At 39.9% G+C, this 14,288-nt stretch overlaps 1 protein-coding gene across 3 annotated transcripts in view; it reads right to left on the bottom strand.

Annotated features, from left to right (window-relative positions):
* The window catches only part of GABRA4 (gamma-aminobutyric acid type A receptor subunit alpha4), a 66,340-nt gene extending 56,743 nt beyond the window's left edge, over positions 1 to 9,597 (bottom strand). For 2 of the 3 annotated variants that reach the window (XM_060110426.1, XM_060110435.1), the window contains exons 1-2: positions 9,569 to 9,597; positions 8,953 to 9,071 (exon numbers count right to left, since the gene is read on the bottom strand). In XM_060110426.1, the coding sequence (XP_059966409.1) occupies positions 8,953 to 9,071; positions 9,569 to 9,597 (148 nt within the window). Of the gene's footprint in view, positions 1 to 8,952; positions 9,072 to 9,500 lie in introns of all 3 variants that reach the window. The other variant, XM_060110415.1, reaches the window with a different exon arrangement.
* Between the last annotated feature and the right edge of the window lie 4,691 nt (positions 9,598 to 14,288).

The following is a 14,288-nucleotide window of genomic DNA, read 5'->3' as shown; positions in this document are numbered from 1 at the left end:
AACTCCCACTTACACTAAGATCCAGAAAAATCCATTCTTGGATATATATGCAAAAGAAACTCTTGCACATTTACAGCAGGAAATTTGGGCCAGAATATTCACAGCAACACAATCCTGGAAACAAGCAAAATGCCTATTGCCAACAGAGCAGATGAATCAGCTTGTTCTTGTGCAATGAGTGTATCACACAGCAGTCAAAATGAATGATCTATAGCAATATACAACAATAAGAATGAGTCTTAGGAATACACAATTAAGTGAAAAAAGCATCAAAAGATTGTAAATAGCATGTTCAAAACAATTTAAATTTTTAAAATTTCAATTTATTAAAGAGTAAAGTTAAGCTAAAATGATATTCAAATAAAGCTATGCAATAATTTATTTTTTTAAGATTTTTTTTGATGTGGACCATTTTTTTTTTTTTTTTTTCTTTTTGCGGTATGTGGGCCTCTCACTGTTGTGGCCTCTCCCGTTGCGGAGCACAGGCTCCGGACGCGCAGGCCCAGCGGCCATGGCTCACGGGCCCAGCCGCTCCGCGGCATATGGGATCCTCCCAGACCGGGGCACGAACCCGTATCCCCTGCATCGGCAGGCGGACTCTTAACCACTTGCGCCACCAGGGAGGCCCCTTGATGTGGACCATTTTTAAAGTCTTCATTGAATTTGTTACAATATTGCTTTTGTTTTATGTTTTGGTTTCTTGGCCACGAGGCATGTGGGATCTTAGCTCCCCAACCAGGGATCGAAGCCGCACCCCCTGCATTGGACAGCGAAGTCTTAACCACTGGACTGTCAGGGAAGTCCCATGCTATGCAATAATTTAAAAAGGACTCAGAATGGTGGTTACTTTGAGTGGGGAAGACAGGCAAATAGGATGAGGGAGACCATATAGCAGAGTAAGTTGTCAAGGTTTAATTATTTAAGTGTATTCTATTTTATTATAGTAAATGAATGAATAGATGGATAGATAAAAAGAAGGTCCACAGATATGGGGACCAATCATGGGAGTGTGTCATGAACCATGGATTATTAATTCAGAATCCAGTTCTGTGCAGCAGAAGCTTTTTTAAAATAAATACATAAAAAAGGCCTAGACAGTAAAGCAGCTATTTGTTTAATGATATACGAAATGCAAGTTGATGTATTTTTTCATCTAAAAGAAAGCTAACATCCCAGTGAAATATCATCTAAATGTCCACTAAGTTACTGATAACCTATATCTAGATTTTTAGTGCTTATTTTAGGAAACAACAAATGCATTTTGCATATTCTTGCCTTGAAGAACCTGTAAATATATATTAGCACCAGTACATCTTTTTTCTTAAAAACTAAGAGCATAAGAAAGTAAATTTGTGTTCTGGATTCTACAGTCTCTTCTTGTCACACAGGCATCTTTCTTTCAGTTATCCCTTCCCTCCACTCTAATATTATTCTCTACCTGTCTCTTTCCAGTGGTACACAAACAGCTTTAAAAAAGGCAACCTTCCCTCTTTCTCTTTTCTTTTGTATTTAAACTTCTGGGGGAAGAAAATACCTATGCCTAGTGCCTGGAATTCTCCCCTTTCTATTCACTCCATCATCTATTATAATCTAGTTTTCATGCTCAGGATCCACTAAAATTCCTTTTGTCAATATCACCAGCTTTTCCCTATCTACAGCACTTTTCCCACAAACTTTTTAAAAAATCTTATTTCTTTTATTTTTAAAAAAGCTCTCTTGATGCTACTTTCTCCTTCCATTTACCAGCCCATTTCTCTGCTCCTCTGTACAAATGCCCAGAAAGAAACTCCTCCCATTCTTTCTGGAACCCACGCAATCAGACTTTCACCTTCATCATGCCACCAAAGCTGCCCTTGTCAAACTCACTGAAAATGTAGATATTGCTAAATCTAGTGGTCCATTTTATGTTCTTATCTTTCTTTGTTTGCCAGGAGCATTAGACATAATCAACCAATCCTGCTCCACACTGAAATACTGTTTTCTTTCTTTATTTAACATCTGGTATGTACATTCTCTTTGAGGTTTTCCTCCTGCCTCAAAGGTCACTACTTTTCAGTCTTCTTGGGACAGAGATTCCTCCACCTCTTTCCCCACCTCTTAACACTCGGGACTTCGGAGCTCAGTATTTGTACCTTTTCCCTATCACCATTAATTCCTTGGTGATCTCTTTAGTTTTATGGCTTTAAATACCATACATTATTGACATACCCAGTATCCCTGAATTCCAAGCCTATCTTCACTTTACATCTAATGAGCATCTCAAATGTAACATATTCACATACAATTGTTCAGCCACATCCCTAAGCTGCTTCTGCCACAGTCTTGGCAGCTCCATTTTTCTAGAGGTTCAAGTCCCAAACTCTGGAGTGACACCTGACACCTCCCTTTTTCTCACATCCCATATTCTAGCTGTCACCAGTAAACTAGAACTTTGAAAAACAGCCAGAAGCCAACCATTTCTTACAATTTTACAAACTTCTCTGCCACCAACTTGGTCAAAATGTCCATCATCTCTTGCCTGGTTGATCCTAAAAACCTTTCTGCAGTTGCCCTTGACCCTGACTCACTGTTCCCAATCCAGCAACCAAGGTGAGCCTTTGAAAATTAACCAGTTCAGGTCTCGCCCCTAATGCAACCCCTCCATTTACTTCTGATATGATTCAGAGTAAAAGCAAAGTTCTCACCAGCCTGCAAAGCTTTATACTACCTCATCCTTATATCACACTGACCCCTTCCTACTCCTCAGCCCTGTTACCTTCACTGCAGTGACAATTCCATGCTTACCATGTCTGCACGCAGTTACTTCTAACCAGAAGACCCCACCCAAATGCAGCTTATGCTCTTACCTACTTTGAATCATAGTTCAAATATCACTTCAGGGACTTCCCTGGTTAAGAAGCCGCCTGCCAATGAAGGGGATACGGGTTCGAACCCTGGTCCAGGAAGATCCCACGTGTCGCGGAGCAACTAAGCCCGTGCGCCACAACTGCTGAGCCTGCACTCTAGAGCCCACAAGCCACAACCACTAAGCCCGCGTGCCACAACTACTGAAGCCCACGCACCTAGAGCCTGTGCTCCACAACAAGAGAAGCCACTGCAATGAGAAGCTCACGCACCACAACGAAGAGTAGCCCCTGCTCGCTGCAACTAGAGAAACCCTGCACGCCCCAACGAAAACCCAAAGCAGCCAAAAATAAATAAATTAATTAATTTTAAAAAACCAAATATCACTTCATTTAAGTCTCTCCCTCCTAACTACTCTAGTTAAAATTGCAGCCTCCTCCCCTGCTTTGTATTACTTGATAGGAGTTATCAACATCTGACATACTCTATATTTGGCTTATTTCTGTTGCTCCTTTTCTGTCTCTTTCACTAGAGTATCAGCTCAGGAGGGCAGAAAACAGTGTCTCCTTTGTTCACCAGTGTATCCCCAGTGCCATCCTAGAACAGTGCCTGGCGTATATTATATGATCAATGAATTTTTGATGAAAGTGAATAAAATGAAATATCTCTGTGTGGCCAGTTCTTATCTACTTAATATCTTGGAAGAACTTGAGAGGTGTCTCATACCTCCTTCCTAAGATATTCCATTCTCTTGACTGTAACTCACACTCTCCTAGTGCCCACCTATATCACAGCCTACTCCTTTTCATTCTCCTTTGACAATTCTATGTTTTCTGCCCTTATTTCAGTTGTCAATGTTCCTTGAGGCTTGGCTGTGGGCTCTTTTCTCTGCTCTTCCTATACTCTTCTCTAGACATATATTCTCACAGCATTACATACTGATGACCCCAGACAAAACTCTCCTCTGATATCCAGACAAGTACAATCACTAGGATGCCACACATGTATCCTAAGATTAACATACCCAGGGATGTCTTGATTTCACCCTCCCTCCCATTACTGTTCCTCCTCCAATCCTCTCCAATTTAAATAACACTATTCTCTGTCCATTTTCTTAAAAAAATCCACGAGTCATTTTTGATTTCTCCCTTTCCTTTACCACCTATATGGAATCCATCACCAATTCTTTGCTGAATTATACCTTCAAAATATATCTCACTTTTATCCGTTTATATTCATCTTTGCTACATCTACCATCTTATTCCAAGCTACCATTAACTTAATGGAGAGAACCAAGGAATAAAAAGTTTTTTCATTGGTCTTCTTGCTTCTAATATTGTTCCAACTTTATATCTAAGTCTTTCTTTTTCTTATGTAGCAGCCAGAGGGATCATGTTACAATCTAAGTCATACCATGTCATTCCCTCCACCTAAAAATCTCCAGTGATGTTCAGGTTCATAAAAGGAAACTCCTTTACCAAAGATTTTGTATGATCTGGCCTCTGCTAACAACTCCAAGCTAGTCCGGTGAGATTCTTCCTCTTGCTTTTCGATTCCAGGCACACGGGACACCCTTCACTGTCTAAATCTCACTCATTTATTATCTACCTTAGGATCTTGGCACTTGCTTTTTTTGCTGCCGGAGAACAACTTTTGCTTACTCTTTCCATGTCTGTCACCTTTAGGTCTTAGCTTAAAAGACTTCCTTATCCACTGTATCTGAAATAGATCTCTCACCCGATTTATTCTAGCATACTATTGGATTGTTCCATAGCATTGTCTTTATTTACTTTATTATTTGTGTCCTTGTTATTTTTATCTCTCTACACTGCTTAGCCTGTATCTGATTCAGAATTATATCTTCACAACTTAACATTGTTCTTGGCACATGACAGTCTCTCACTATCTATTAGTTCAACAAATGAATGAATGAATGAATGAATGAACGTGACAAGTCAGAAGAGAATGAAGCTTTATTTTTCTGTTGCCCTGGGCATTTCAAGTGTTCATTTCATCTATATACTTTACAAAAATATATTCTCTGTCAATGTTCAATTAATAAAGTTAGCACATGGCACATCAGTTTAATTTTTAGGTTGAGATATAGATCATTTGAAAACACTGCAAAGAAGTTTTTATTTCTGTGGGAAAATTCTTCCAAATTTACCTAAGTGTATACACTCCCCCAATGTTTGCTTTTCCATTTTAAAATGTTATTAGAGCTTTAAAATAAAAGTTCTCATTTCACTCCTCTGGGGGAAATGTAGTTTTGCTTATTTTAATGACTACTTAGTAACAAGAAGGTCTGTTAATGAAAATTTGACTCTTGTTCAACAGAAGGATGCAAAAAAGTCTTACAAGTGGTTGTAGCAGAAGACCAGCTGCCTAAGGGTTTAAAGAGTGAGAAGTGAGTTCCTGCCTTGTCAATTGCTTGTCAATTACTTGTCAATTACAGGGTTATTGGGTAATTCATTACAACTTTTCTCAGCCTCCTCTCTGACAGAAGGATGATGCCTGCCCTGCTTATCTTTTTGCCTTGTTGTGATAATCTTATTAGACACTGTATGTGAAAATGTTTTCAAAATTGTAGAAAACCCTACTCATCTGAAGTCCTACTGTGCTGGTGAACAACCTTGCAAAACTGACCCTGGTGCTCCACTGCCGTCTCAGAGAGATTGTAGAAGATGATCTAAGGCAATCATCTCTGTTTATATGTATCTGGAAGCATTTATTATTCCAGATCATTTGCCTCAAAAGACTGACATGCACAAAAGGTTGTATAATCCTTCAATAAATGGAAGTGGGTACGGGCTGGCTTCCTAAGCTATTTCCTGGTGGTTAGTACATTAGCTATGCATTTTTAAGACGGTGTGTAATAGTGTTGAAAGTGGATACGAGCCAAGGGATGATTTTCCAGCTCCTTTGTGGAATGGTTTACTGTGTGCTGCTTCTAAGCAGGTGCAAGCTACTTCTGGATGGTAGCAGACTGATGTGTCAACGGCTGGAAGAACTCTACCCTTCAGATGTCCCAATCTAGCTTCTCCCACTCTGCCTCCTTCCTTCCCTTCTCACCTTTCCCCTTTCCTTCTCTAATGGAGAATGTGGGAGACAAGGGAAAGGAGATCTTGGAGGGATGAAAAGCAAGAACCATTTCAGTTCCTTTTACTTCCCCATTGCAATCTGTGCTGCTGAGTTAAAAATATATAATTTCATTTCCAAATCTATTTCAACCCTTGCCTGGCCTACTGAGCAATCACAAACCTTCCAATTTCAATTCAGATCTTTGCTTTTAGCTTTATTTTATATGGAACACTGCTAAGTTGTATAAACAGATATAAAGTAAATGCTCTACAGAGAGCAGGAGTAGGATTAAAGGAACGAGGGAGTAAATCTGTATTTATAGCACACTGGTCAAAATCTGAATTGTTTTCATTTCATTTATAAAATGCCAAACTTTCCACAAAGTATAAAATGTCAAAGAAGGGATCATACCTGTGGCATCCAAGAGTCTCTGCTAGCAATGATTTTTCTTATTATTTTCAGTGATGCTCATTTATAACATCTTGTAAACAGATTACACATTTTCTGCAGGTGAGAATTACTATTCCTCTGTCACATTTGGAATACTACGTATTTACAGAGAATGACCCACTTCTAAAAAATGAATTACATTTACCACAAATATTTATGAGCAACAACCCCCAAAATTGTGCTACATGGTAAGTTATTAATAATTAATCAACTGCTAACACTTAAAGTAACGTGAATTCAACCCCTTCCCATAAAGCTATAAAAGGATCTCCAGGTGGGCAATGAAGATCACTTGGCAGAGACAAATAAGATGACTGATATTGCCCTTGAAACATTTTAGCAGTACTGCAGCTAACCAAAATCCAGCAATGTCTTATATAGGTTGATTTCATTCATTTTATTGTCTATATATTATCATGGGAGAGGGAAGTTGGTAAAAAAGATGCAACTCCAATGGATCCCTTCTTCTTTTTGAATTATAACTTGCATGATAACCAACTGCATAGATATGATTTTAATTTTCAACATTAAATAATAAAACCATATGATTTCAATGATAACTTTTCACTTTAATTTAGGTTCAGGGACATCAATTCACTAATGAATATTTAAACTACATGTGATTTCATACTTCCATCATTTTTTTCTTTACTTGAAATGTCAAGCTTAAAAACTTTATGGGCAGATAAATCGTCTTTTATTGATATAATATAGCCTTAAATGGCATCACATCATCTGAAACCTTCTCTACAAAATTATTTTTAATCTAAAGTGATAATTTCCCAGTCACTTATGAAAGACCGTGCATTGACAAATGATTCACTTCTGTAAGGAAGCCTCTTTTCAGATTTGCATGAAGCCAAACGCGGTGCTGAGCATCCTACCCCTGGAGAGGCAACGTGAAAAGAACCAAGAGAATCTTTCATCCTTCTCATCCATCTTTATCACTGTCAACATGCAAAAACTGAATTAAAACCTTCAATGGCTCCCTGTAACCTTCTCAATAAAATCCAGAAAAAAAGTGCCTCCTGATTCCAAGACCGGATTCCAGCCTATCACTAATATGCTATGTTTCCTGTATAAATCACTTTCTCTTTTGAATCTTCAGTGTTCTCCTTTGTTAAATGAGGAGAACAAGACAAGACAGACTCTAAAGACTCATCCAGCTCTAATCTATCCACTTCTCTTTTATTTCCAACAATTCTTTATAGGCTGGGACCAAACAACTTTGAAATAATGTCTAATTCTGTCCTCTTTCCCAGGAACATGCTGCTCCCTTTTACCTTCTACACTCCCCATCTTCTTATCTCTTAAGCACCCTCCATAGGAAGCTTAAATGAAATGCTTCAGTGCTTCTAATATTATGATACTCTTCACAGAGTATCTGATAGCATCCCAGTCTTCATGGGTTTGTCCTTTAAATACACAACCTGATCTGGGTTCACATCCTGCCCACACCACTTATTAACTGTGAACTTGGACCAGTCGCTTATCTTTCCAAGCCTCAATTTCTTCATCTGTAAAATAGGAATAGTAATAGCTTTCTCTTGGGGTTGCTGTGAGGGTTAAACAGTAATTTATCTATATCCTTTAAGATAGAGCCTATGTCTTATTCAACTCATTTCCCAAGACGGTAACTAGCTCAGAGTACTGGGAAGAACAGGAACTTGGTGGTCAGAAGCCATGGGCCAACACCTTGGGTGAAGACACATGTTCTCTCTCTGAACTCGACTGAGGGGGTGTTTCAGGTTAAGAATAATATCTTGAGATTTCTTTGAACCTGGTGCCTAGCACAATGCTTGCCACATAGATTCTCATTACATAAGCAAAGGGGCTATGAATATGGAAAAGAACAACAGTGCTGTTAATGGATGTGCCTCTATTAGACCCTTTATACACATTTACTGAAGGAAGAAATAAAGCAGAAATACCCGACTCCAAAGTCTTAGGAGGGTAGTAAATGCCACCTCTCCAAATAAAGTAAACTTTCATCCCAAGGTAGAAAAGAATAGGAAAGGATGGGGTTCTCTAGGAGAGCAGGCAGCTTGTGCCCCTGATTCCTGTCCTAGGCAGAACAGGGTCGAGGTTTTGGTAGAGGAACTGATTCCGCGTGGGAGGGCAGGGGATTTCGGATCAGCTGTGTCAAGTGCAACCTGCTCTGAGCAGTGGCCAGGTTAGGGGGCCGTCCATTCTCGGGGCGCAGCGCAGCAGGGCAGCTGAGCCTCGAGTTCCCATTACGGACACTTCTCCTTCAACCTCGCCCACCCGGCAGTCAGGTCCTGGAAGGTAATTGGTGGTCGGGAGAGGCCAAGCTTCTGAGGGGGCAGGGAGATGGAAAAGTACGAGTGGGGGCGGGTTTCTGGTCAGAGGTCTCATCAAAAGAGGGGAGAGAGAGAGAGAAAAGAGACTGAGGGAGAGGGAAAGGGACAGAGGGAGGGAGGGAGAGATTGAGAGAGATTGAGAGATTTTTCATTTTTGCACGCAACGCATACCTAATGATATTTCCACAGACAGACAGACAGGCAGACGCAGAGAGAGACACACAGGACACACTTGCGCGTTTGAAATCGTTCATACCCCCAAATCCAGGACGCAGCCTGTTGTCATAACCATCGAGTAAACTGTCCAGGATGCGGGTAAAATTTTCCGGGCATAATTTCTCCTCCTTTTGGTTCTGTCCTGGGGATTCGTTTAAACTGCAAACGCACACACACACACACACACACACAAAAAAAAAAAAAAAACAGGGGCGGATGGGGTTATTTTAAGAATTGATCAGCGAACAGGTGGAAACAGATTTATCTTCTAGGAAAAGAGTCTCTTGCCCCAAACTAAAGGAGGCAGGGCGGAGGGATGGCGGGGGGAGAGAGAAATGGTCAGGAAAGGCGCACCCCGCGCACACGGACCCCAATATCCACACTCTTCTTGCACCCCGCGCCCCTTCTGCTCTCGGCGTCTACGTGGTCAGAGCAAAGCCCGGCTCCGGGCCGCTGACCTTACAGCGGAGACCAGAGGGTCAAATTCGCCCTTGGTGGGGGGGGGGGGTGGTGGCTGGCGGCCAGAGGGGACCCAGAGCTGGCCCCTTCTCCACCTTCCCCTGGCCCCCAGTACCTCGGGGAACTCACCAAGCCGCCAGGCACAGGAAGTGCAGGAGGGCGAAACTGGCCCCGAAGGACGTCGCGATCGCGGGTACCTTCTTGGCAGAAACCATCTTTGCAACATGCCATACTTTAAGCCTGTTCAGGTTTCCAGGCTCTCCAGATGCCCTGAGCAGGGTGCGAGGCGAGGGCAGAGGCTCTCCGCGGTTGTGCGCACACTCGCGCTCACACTCGCCCGCGCTCACACTCGCCTGCGCTCAGCCAGCCCCAGCCGCGGTGGGCGCGTGTGTGCACGCGGGTCGGGGAGGCGGTTCCTGCCTTGCCTCGCCCCCTCCTTTCCTTGCCTAGCTCTCCAGTGTATGGAGAGCTGTGTATCTCCTTCACACCATTTCGTGCCCGCACCCCGAACCTGCTGGGGTTAACCCTGGGGCGCAGGCACGGAAGGTCTGAGCCAAGTTCTTTCCGACCTTTAACCCCGGGGAGCAGAACAAGAGGCTTCCGCCCCTCCTCGCGCTCGCCACGCCCCACCACAGGTGTCCCCGCCCACAGCAAAGCTTAGCCTCCACTTCTCCCTCCCGCTGGGATGTGGATTAAGCCCCTGAGGCTCCTCTCTCTTTAGGTTGTTTGAGGACCTGTTTGTACCCATTTTCAAGGCTGGAGGTGGAGAAAGGGCGACATGGCAGGGCTTGCTGGGCCTGGTGAATGGGGGACCAGGATAGGGAGAGGGGATCAAATCTGGACGGAAACAACCTCTGGGACTCTCCCCTTCCGGTGTTGGGGGGCGCCGAAGGAAAGAAGATTCTTCCTGGTAAAAGGGGTTGCAACTCACTCGGCGGACTCTCGCCAAACTGTTAGGAAGTGGGCTTGAGCCTCATTCTGTAGTCAACTCCTTTGCCAAGCTGTTGCTGCAAAGATACCAAATTCCTTTATGATATCCGTAGCCGCCTGGCACGCACAGGCCCTCTGCTTTGTTGCTCCATCCTTTTTCTGGAGGGCAGAAAAGAGGTGGAGAAGAGGGACATCTGGTCAAAATCACTTTCACTTCTTGAGACAGTTGACGCTCTTTTTCTTTCACAACAGAGCTGACTCGACTTCCAGAATGCTTCAGGGAGGGGAAAAGGATGGCTGGGGAGAGGGAGAGGAGAGAACAGGAAAAAAGAAAGTGTGTGTGCGTGCGTGTGTGTGTGTGAGAGAGAGAGAGAGAGAGATTAAAATAGAAGGGAAGCCTCACAGTTCACTAATGACTTGCAAAGGAACACTAAGCACCATAACTTTAGTGTTCTATTGAACAGAGATAAGCACTTCCAATACAACTTTCAAAAATGTTAATTATTGGTTCCAAGGGGGAAAGGTGTCTTTCACCTTAATAGTGATGCATATGGAAATGTTTATATGATGGATCAATGACCTAAGTAATTTCTGTAAAGTTAGGTCCCTGGAACCAGTCACTACCAATAATTATGTTCTGTTTAGGACTTTGACGGTTTGTTCAAAGTTTGATGACTGGTGGACTGATTTGATATGGAAACAATCAAACCAAGGGAGTATGGGGGTTTTGTTTGTTTCTTTTTGTTTGTTTGCTTCAATCTCCTGGTTAAAGTTTTTCTTGCAAAGACGAAGCCTTTTCTGATTGCCAAAAGTGCATAATAGCGAGAGGTTGGTACTCTCATGATATTGTATATTGCTTCCTTCATGGCATTTATTATACTTCATCCTAATTCTATCTGTATCATTCTTCTCTTAAAGACTGTAATCTCCTTGAGGGTCTGGGCTGGGTGATTTTTGTTTATCTGAGTTTATTTTTTCTCTTATTACAATGCATGGCACCTAGTATAAGGACAATAAATATTTATTGAATGAACAATTAAATGAATTAATGAATTGCTTGTTTCCAGATCCATCTTAATTAATTTGGATGAAATTCAAACTCACTCTCTTGGAGAAAAAATGGAAATACTAGTGTATTCCCCAAATATGCCATGAAAGCATTTGTCTCCTCAGATTACCCACATAAAAGCTGCTAATACATTATAGTATTATTATATCACACTATATTATTTCTCCAATCTTAGTGCTTTCCTATACTTTCTAAAACCTAATTCAGTATTTTCTACTTTTCCTTACAATTCCACTTAAATATATATATATATAAAGAAGAGAAAACAGTGGCCTTAGGAAAAAAGTTCCACATAGTTAAAGACAAATTATATTTAAAATTCCAATTTTAAGTATGTGAAACTAAAACCTTCAAAGGGATAAAAAGAAGGTTGCTCCTTTTATATAGCTACTTCCAATTATATATATATATATATATATATATATATATATTTTTTTTTTTTTTCTGTACGCGGGCCTCTCACTGTTGTGGCCTCTCCCGTTGCGGAGCACAGGCTCCGGATGCACAGGCTCAGAGGCCATGGCTCACGGGCCCAGCTGCTCCGTGGCATGTGGGATCTTCCCGGACCAGGGCACGAACCCGTGTCCCCTGCATCAGCAGGCGGACTCTCAACCACTGTGCCACCAGGGAAGCCTCAATTATATTTTTCTTTACTGGTGTATAGTACTTAAGATCAGCTGACGATAACAGTAGAGACATTTATATCTCATTTTATTTTGTAACATAGCCTTTCATTTATGTTACCTTTGTATTATTAAAGTTATATGTTATGTTTTACTGTCTAAAATCTTTAAAATATATATATATACATATATATGTCTTGTCTCTATGAGTTTTAAAATAAATCCAGTATTCAAAAAAATTACAATTTACTTTCACCTACAAATATCATTAAATATTCTATTATTTTCCATATAAACTCCTATCCATTATGGCCTAGATTGTGAGTGAACTTTTCCTGTATATAGCTGTGTAGAAGTATGAAGGTATTAAAATTGTACCTATAACTTCCTTCTTTAAAGTTGACATAAGTCTCTGATTGCTATATTCAAGTGCACTACCCCCAAACATTATTATGTTAAGTCAGCAACATATTATAAATGTATCATAAAGGTCTACATTTGATATGGTGGGATGCAAGTAATACAGATCACGTTACTGCTAAAGTCTTAGGATGGACACTTTATCCACAATGCCCATGAAATGTCCTGAAAATTAATACAAAACTTTGTATTCATGTAAGCATGTGCATTTTTTCTGTGTAACTCTTCAAAACTGTTATCAGATTCTCAAAGGCTATGAACACCCATAGTATGGACTAATGTTTTAATGTAAAAGATGACATATATAATAGAACAGTCAACCAAACAAGCAAACAAACATTTGTAACTAATATGTGACAAACATCTCTATCCCATTTGATAAAGTTATCCATTGCCAGTTTCTATAGACTATTATGTAGATCTTGAGTCTCCTTTGAAAGTACTCAGCCTGATTTTTATCAATTTATTAAATGGCAACTAGATTGGTAGACAAAAATTTGGGGTGGTAATAAAATGAATAATTTGTAAGAGTTCAACCTGTTTCTCTTTCTATAATTATTTTTGGTAAAAGATTGAACCAATTTTAACTATTGGAAGAGGGTAATGATGTGAATTACTGCTTTAAATTCTGAAGGCTTGTGGATATACATCTAGTTGAAATAGTTCAATTCTGAGACTATAGAAGCTATTGATTATCTTTGCATTAATGCATTTCTCTGTCCTATATATTTAGGATAGGTGAGAAGAATTGATTTGATGTTCTCTAATCATGCCTTTCCTCATTTGTATTAAAACAACACTTCTACGAAAATTTACCTGTTTGCTAATCTGTTATTATTGTCTAGTTGTAGATTTTTATCTCTGTTATTAAGACATCCCAATACTGTGTCTATTGTTTTAATGGTTACTACATTAAAAATGACATAAGCTGGGGTACCTTAACAGAATCTATTTGAATAAATATTTCATAATTGATTACTACTTTCAGAATAAGTGTTTATTTTTCTTGGCCATATAGTTAATGCAGATTTAGTTGTTCCAATGTGATTACTTGAAAGAAAATAACATTTAAGCAATATGTGTATCTTATCCGAATAATTTCTATACATGAAATTGGAAAGTCAGCTATTATAGTAAATATTTTTAATTATTAATTGAATATTTTTGTGATTGTCCATGACCAAGTTGGACATTGAAGAAGGTATATCCACACTTAAGAGTCTCCAAGATCCCACATTAATTTAAACTATAATAGGAAATGCTAGCTCTCCAATATCAGCTTTTGTGTCATTTGAAAGTCCAATAGTTTATAATAAGTAGAAAGAATATATTTTAAGGGTTTGGAATCCAAGTAATGAATTTAATAAATACTTTTAGGCTTATTTGCAAATAACTAACGATGCACGAAGCATTCTTTTATTTGTTAGACCTTGAATTCTGGAGCGAGTTCTCAGAGTAATTACAGAGGTACTATTTTATACCAGACTCCAAAGAGCCAAGATTGTTTTTTGTGTGTGAATATTCTATAAACTTTATACAAAGTACTAAGTATTAGAAAGAAGATTCCCTTGATTGCATTCATGTACATGTGTGTATTTTCAAAGTTTCTGAAAAAAAATACTGAGTGCTAGTTTTTTTTCATCATCTAATAGTAATGGTTAGCAAGGGCAATTTATGCATAACCAATAGGGCTCAAAATTAAACATATCGTTACACTTGCTGCCAAGTGCCTATCATATGATAAGTATATTGTCTTGATTATTTTTTCTTTTTGTTTTTAGCTAAATTAACAGAAGTTAACTTTCAGTTCTGGAGGCTAGAAGTCTGAGATCTAGATGTCAGCTTGGTTGTTTCTTCTGAGGCCTCTCTCTGCAG

Source organism: Mesoplodon densirostris, chromosome 1 (assembly GCF_025265405.1).
Source record: "Mesoplodon densirostris isolate mMesDen1 chromosome 1, mMesDen1 primary haplotype, whole genome shotgun sequence".
Lineage (NCBI taxonomy): Eukaryota > Metazoa > Chordata > Mammalia > Artiodactyla > Ziphiidae > Mesoplodon > Mesoplodon densirostris.
This window is presented reverse-complemented; position numbering and strand designations above follow the sequence as displayed.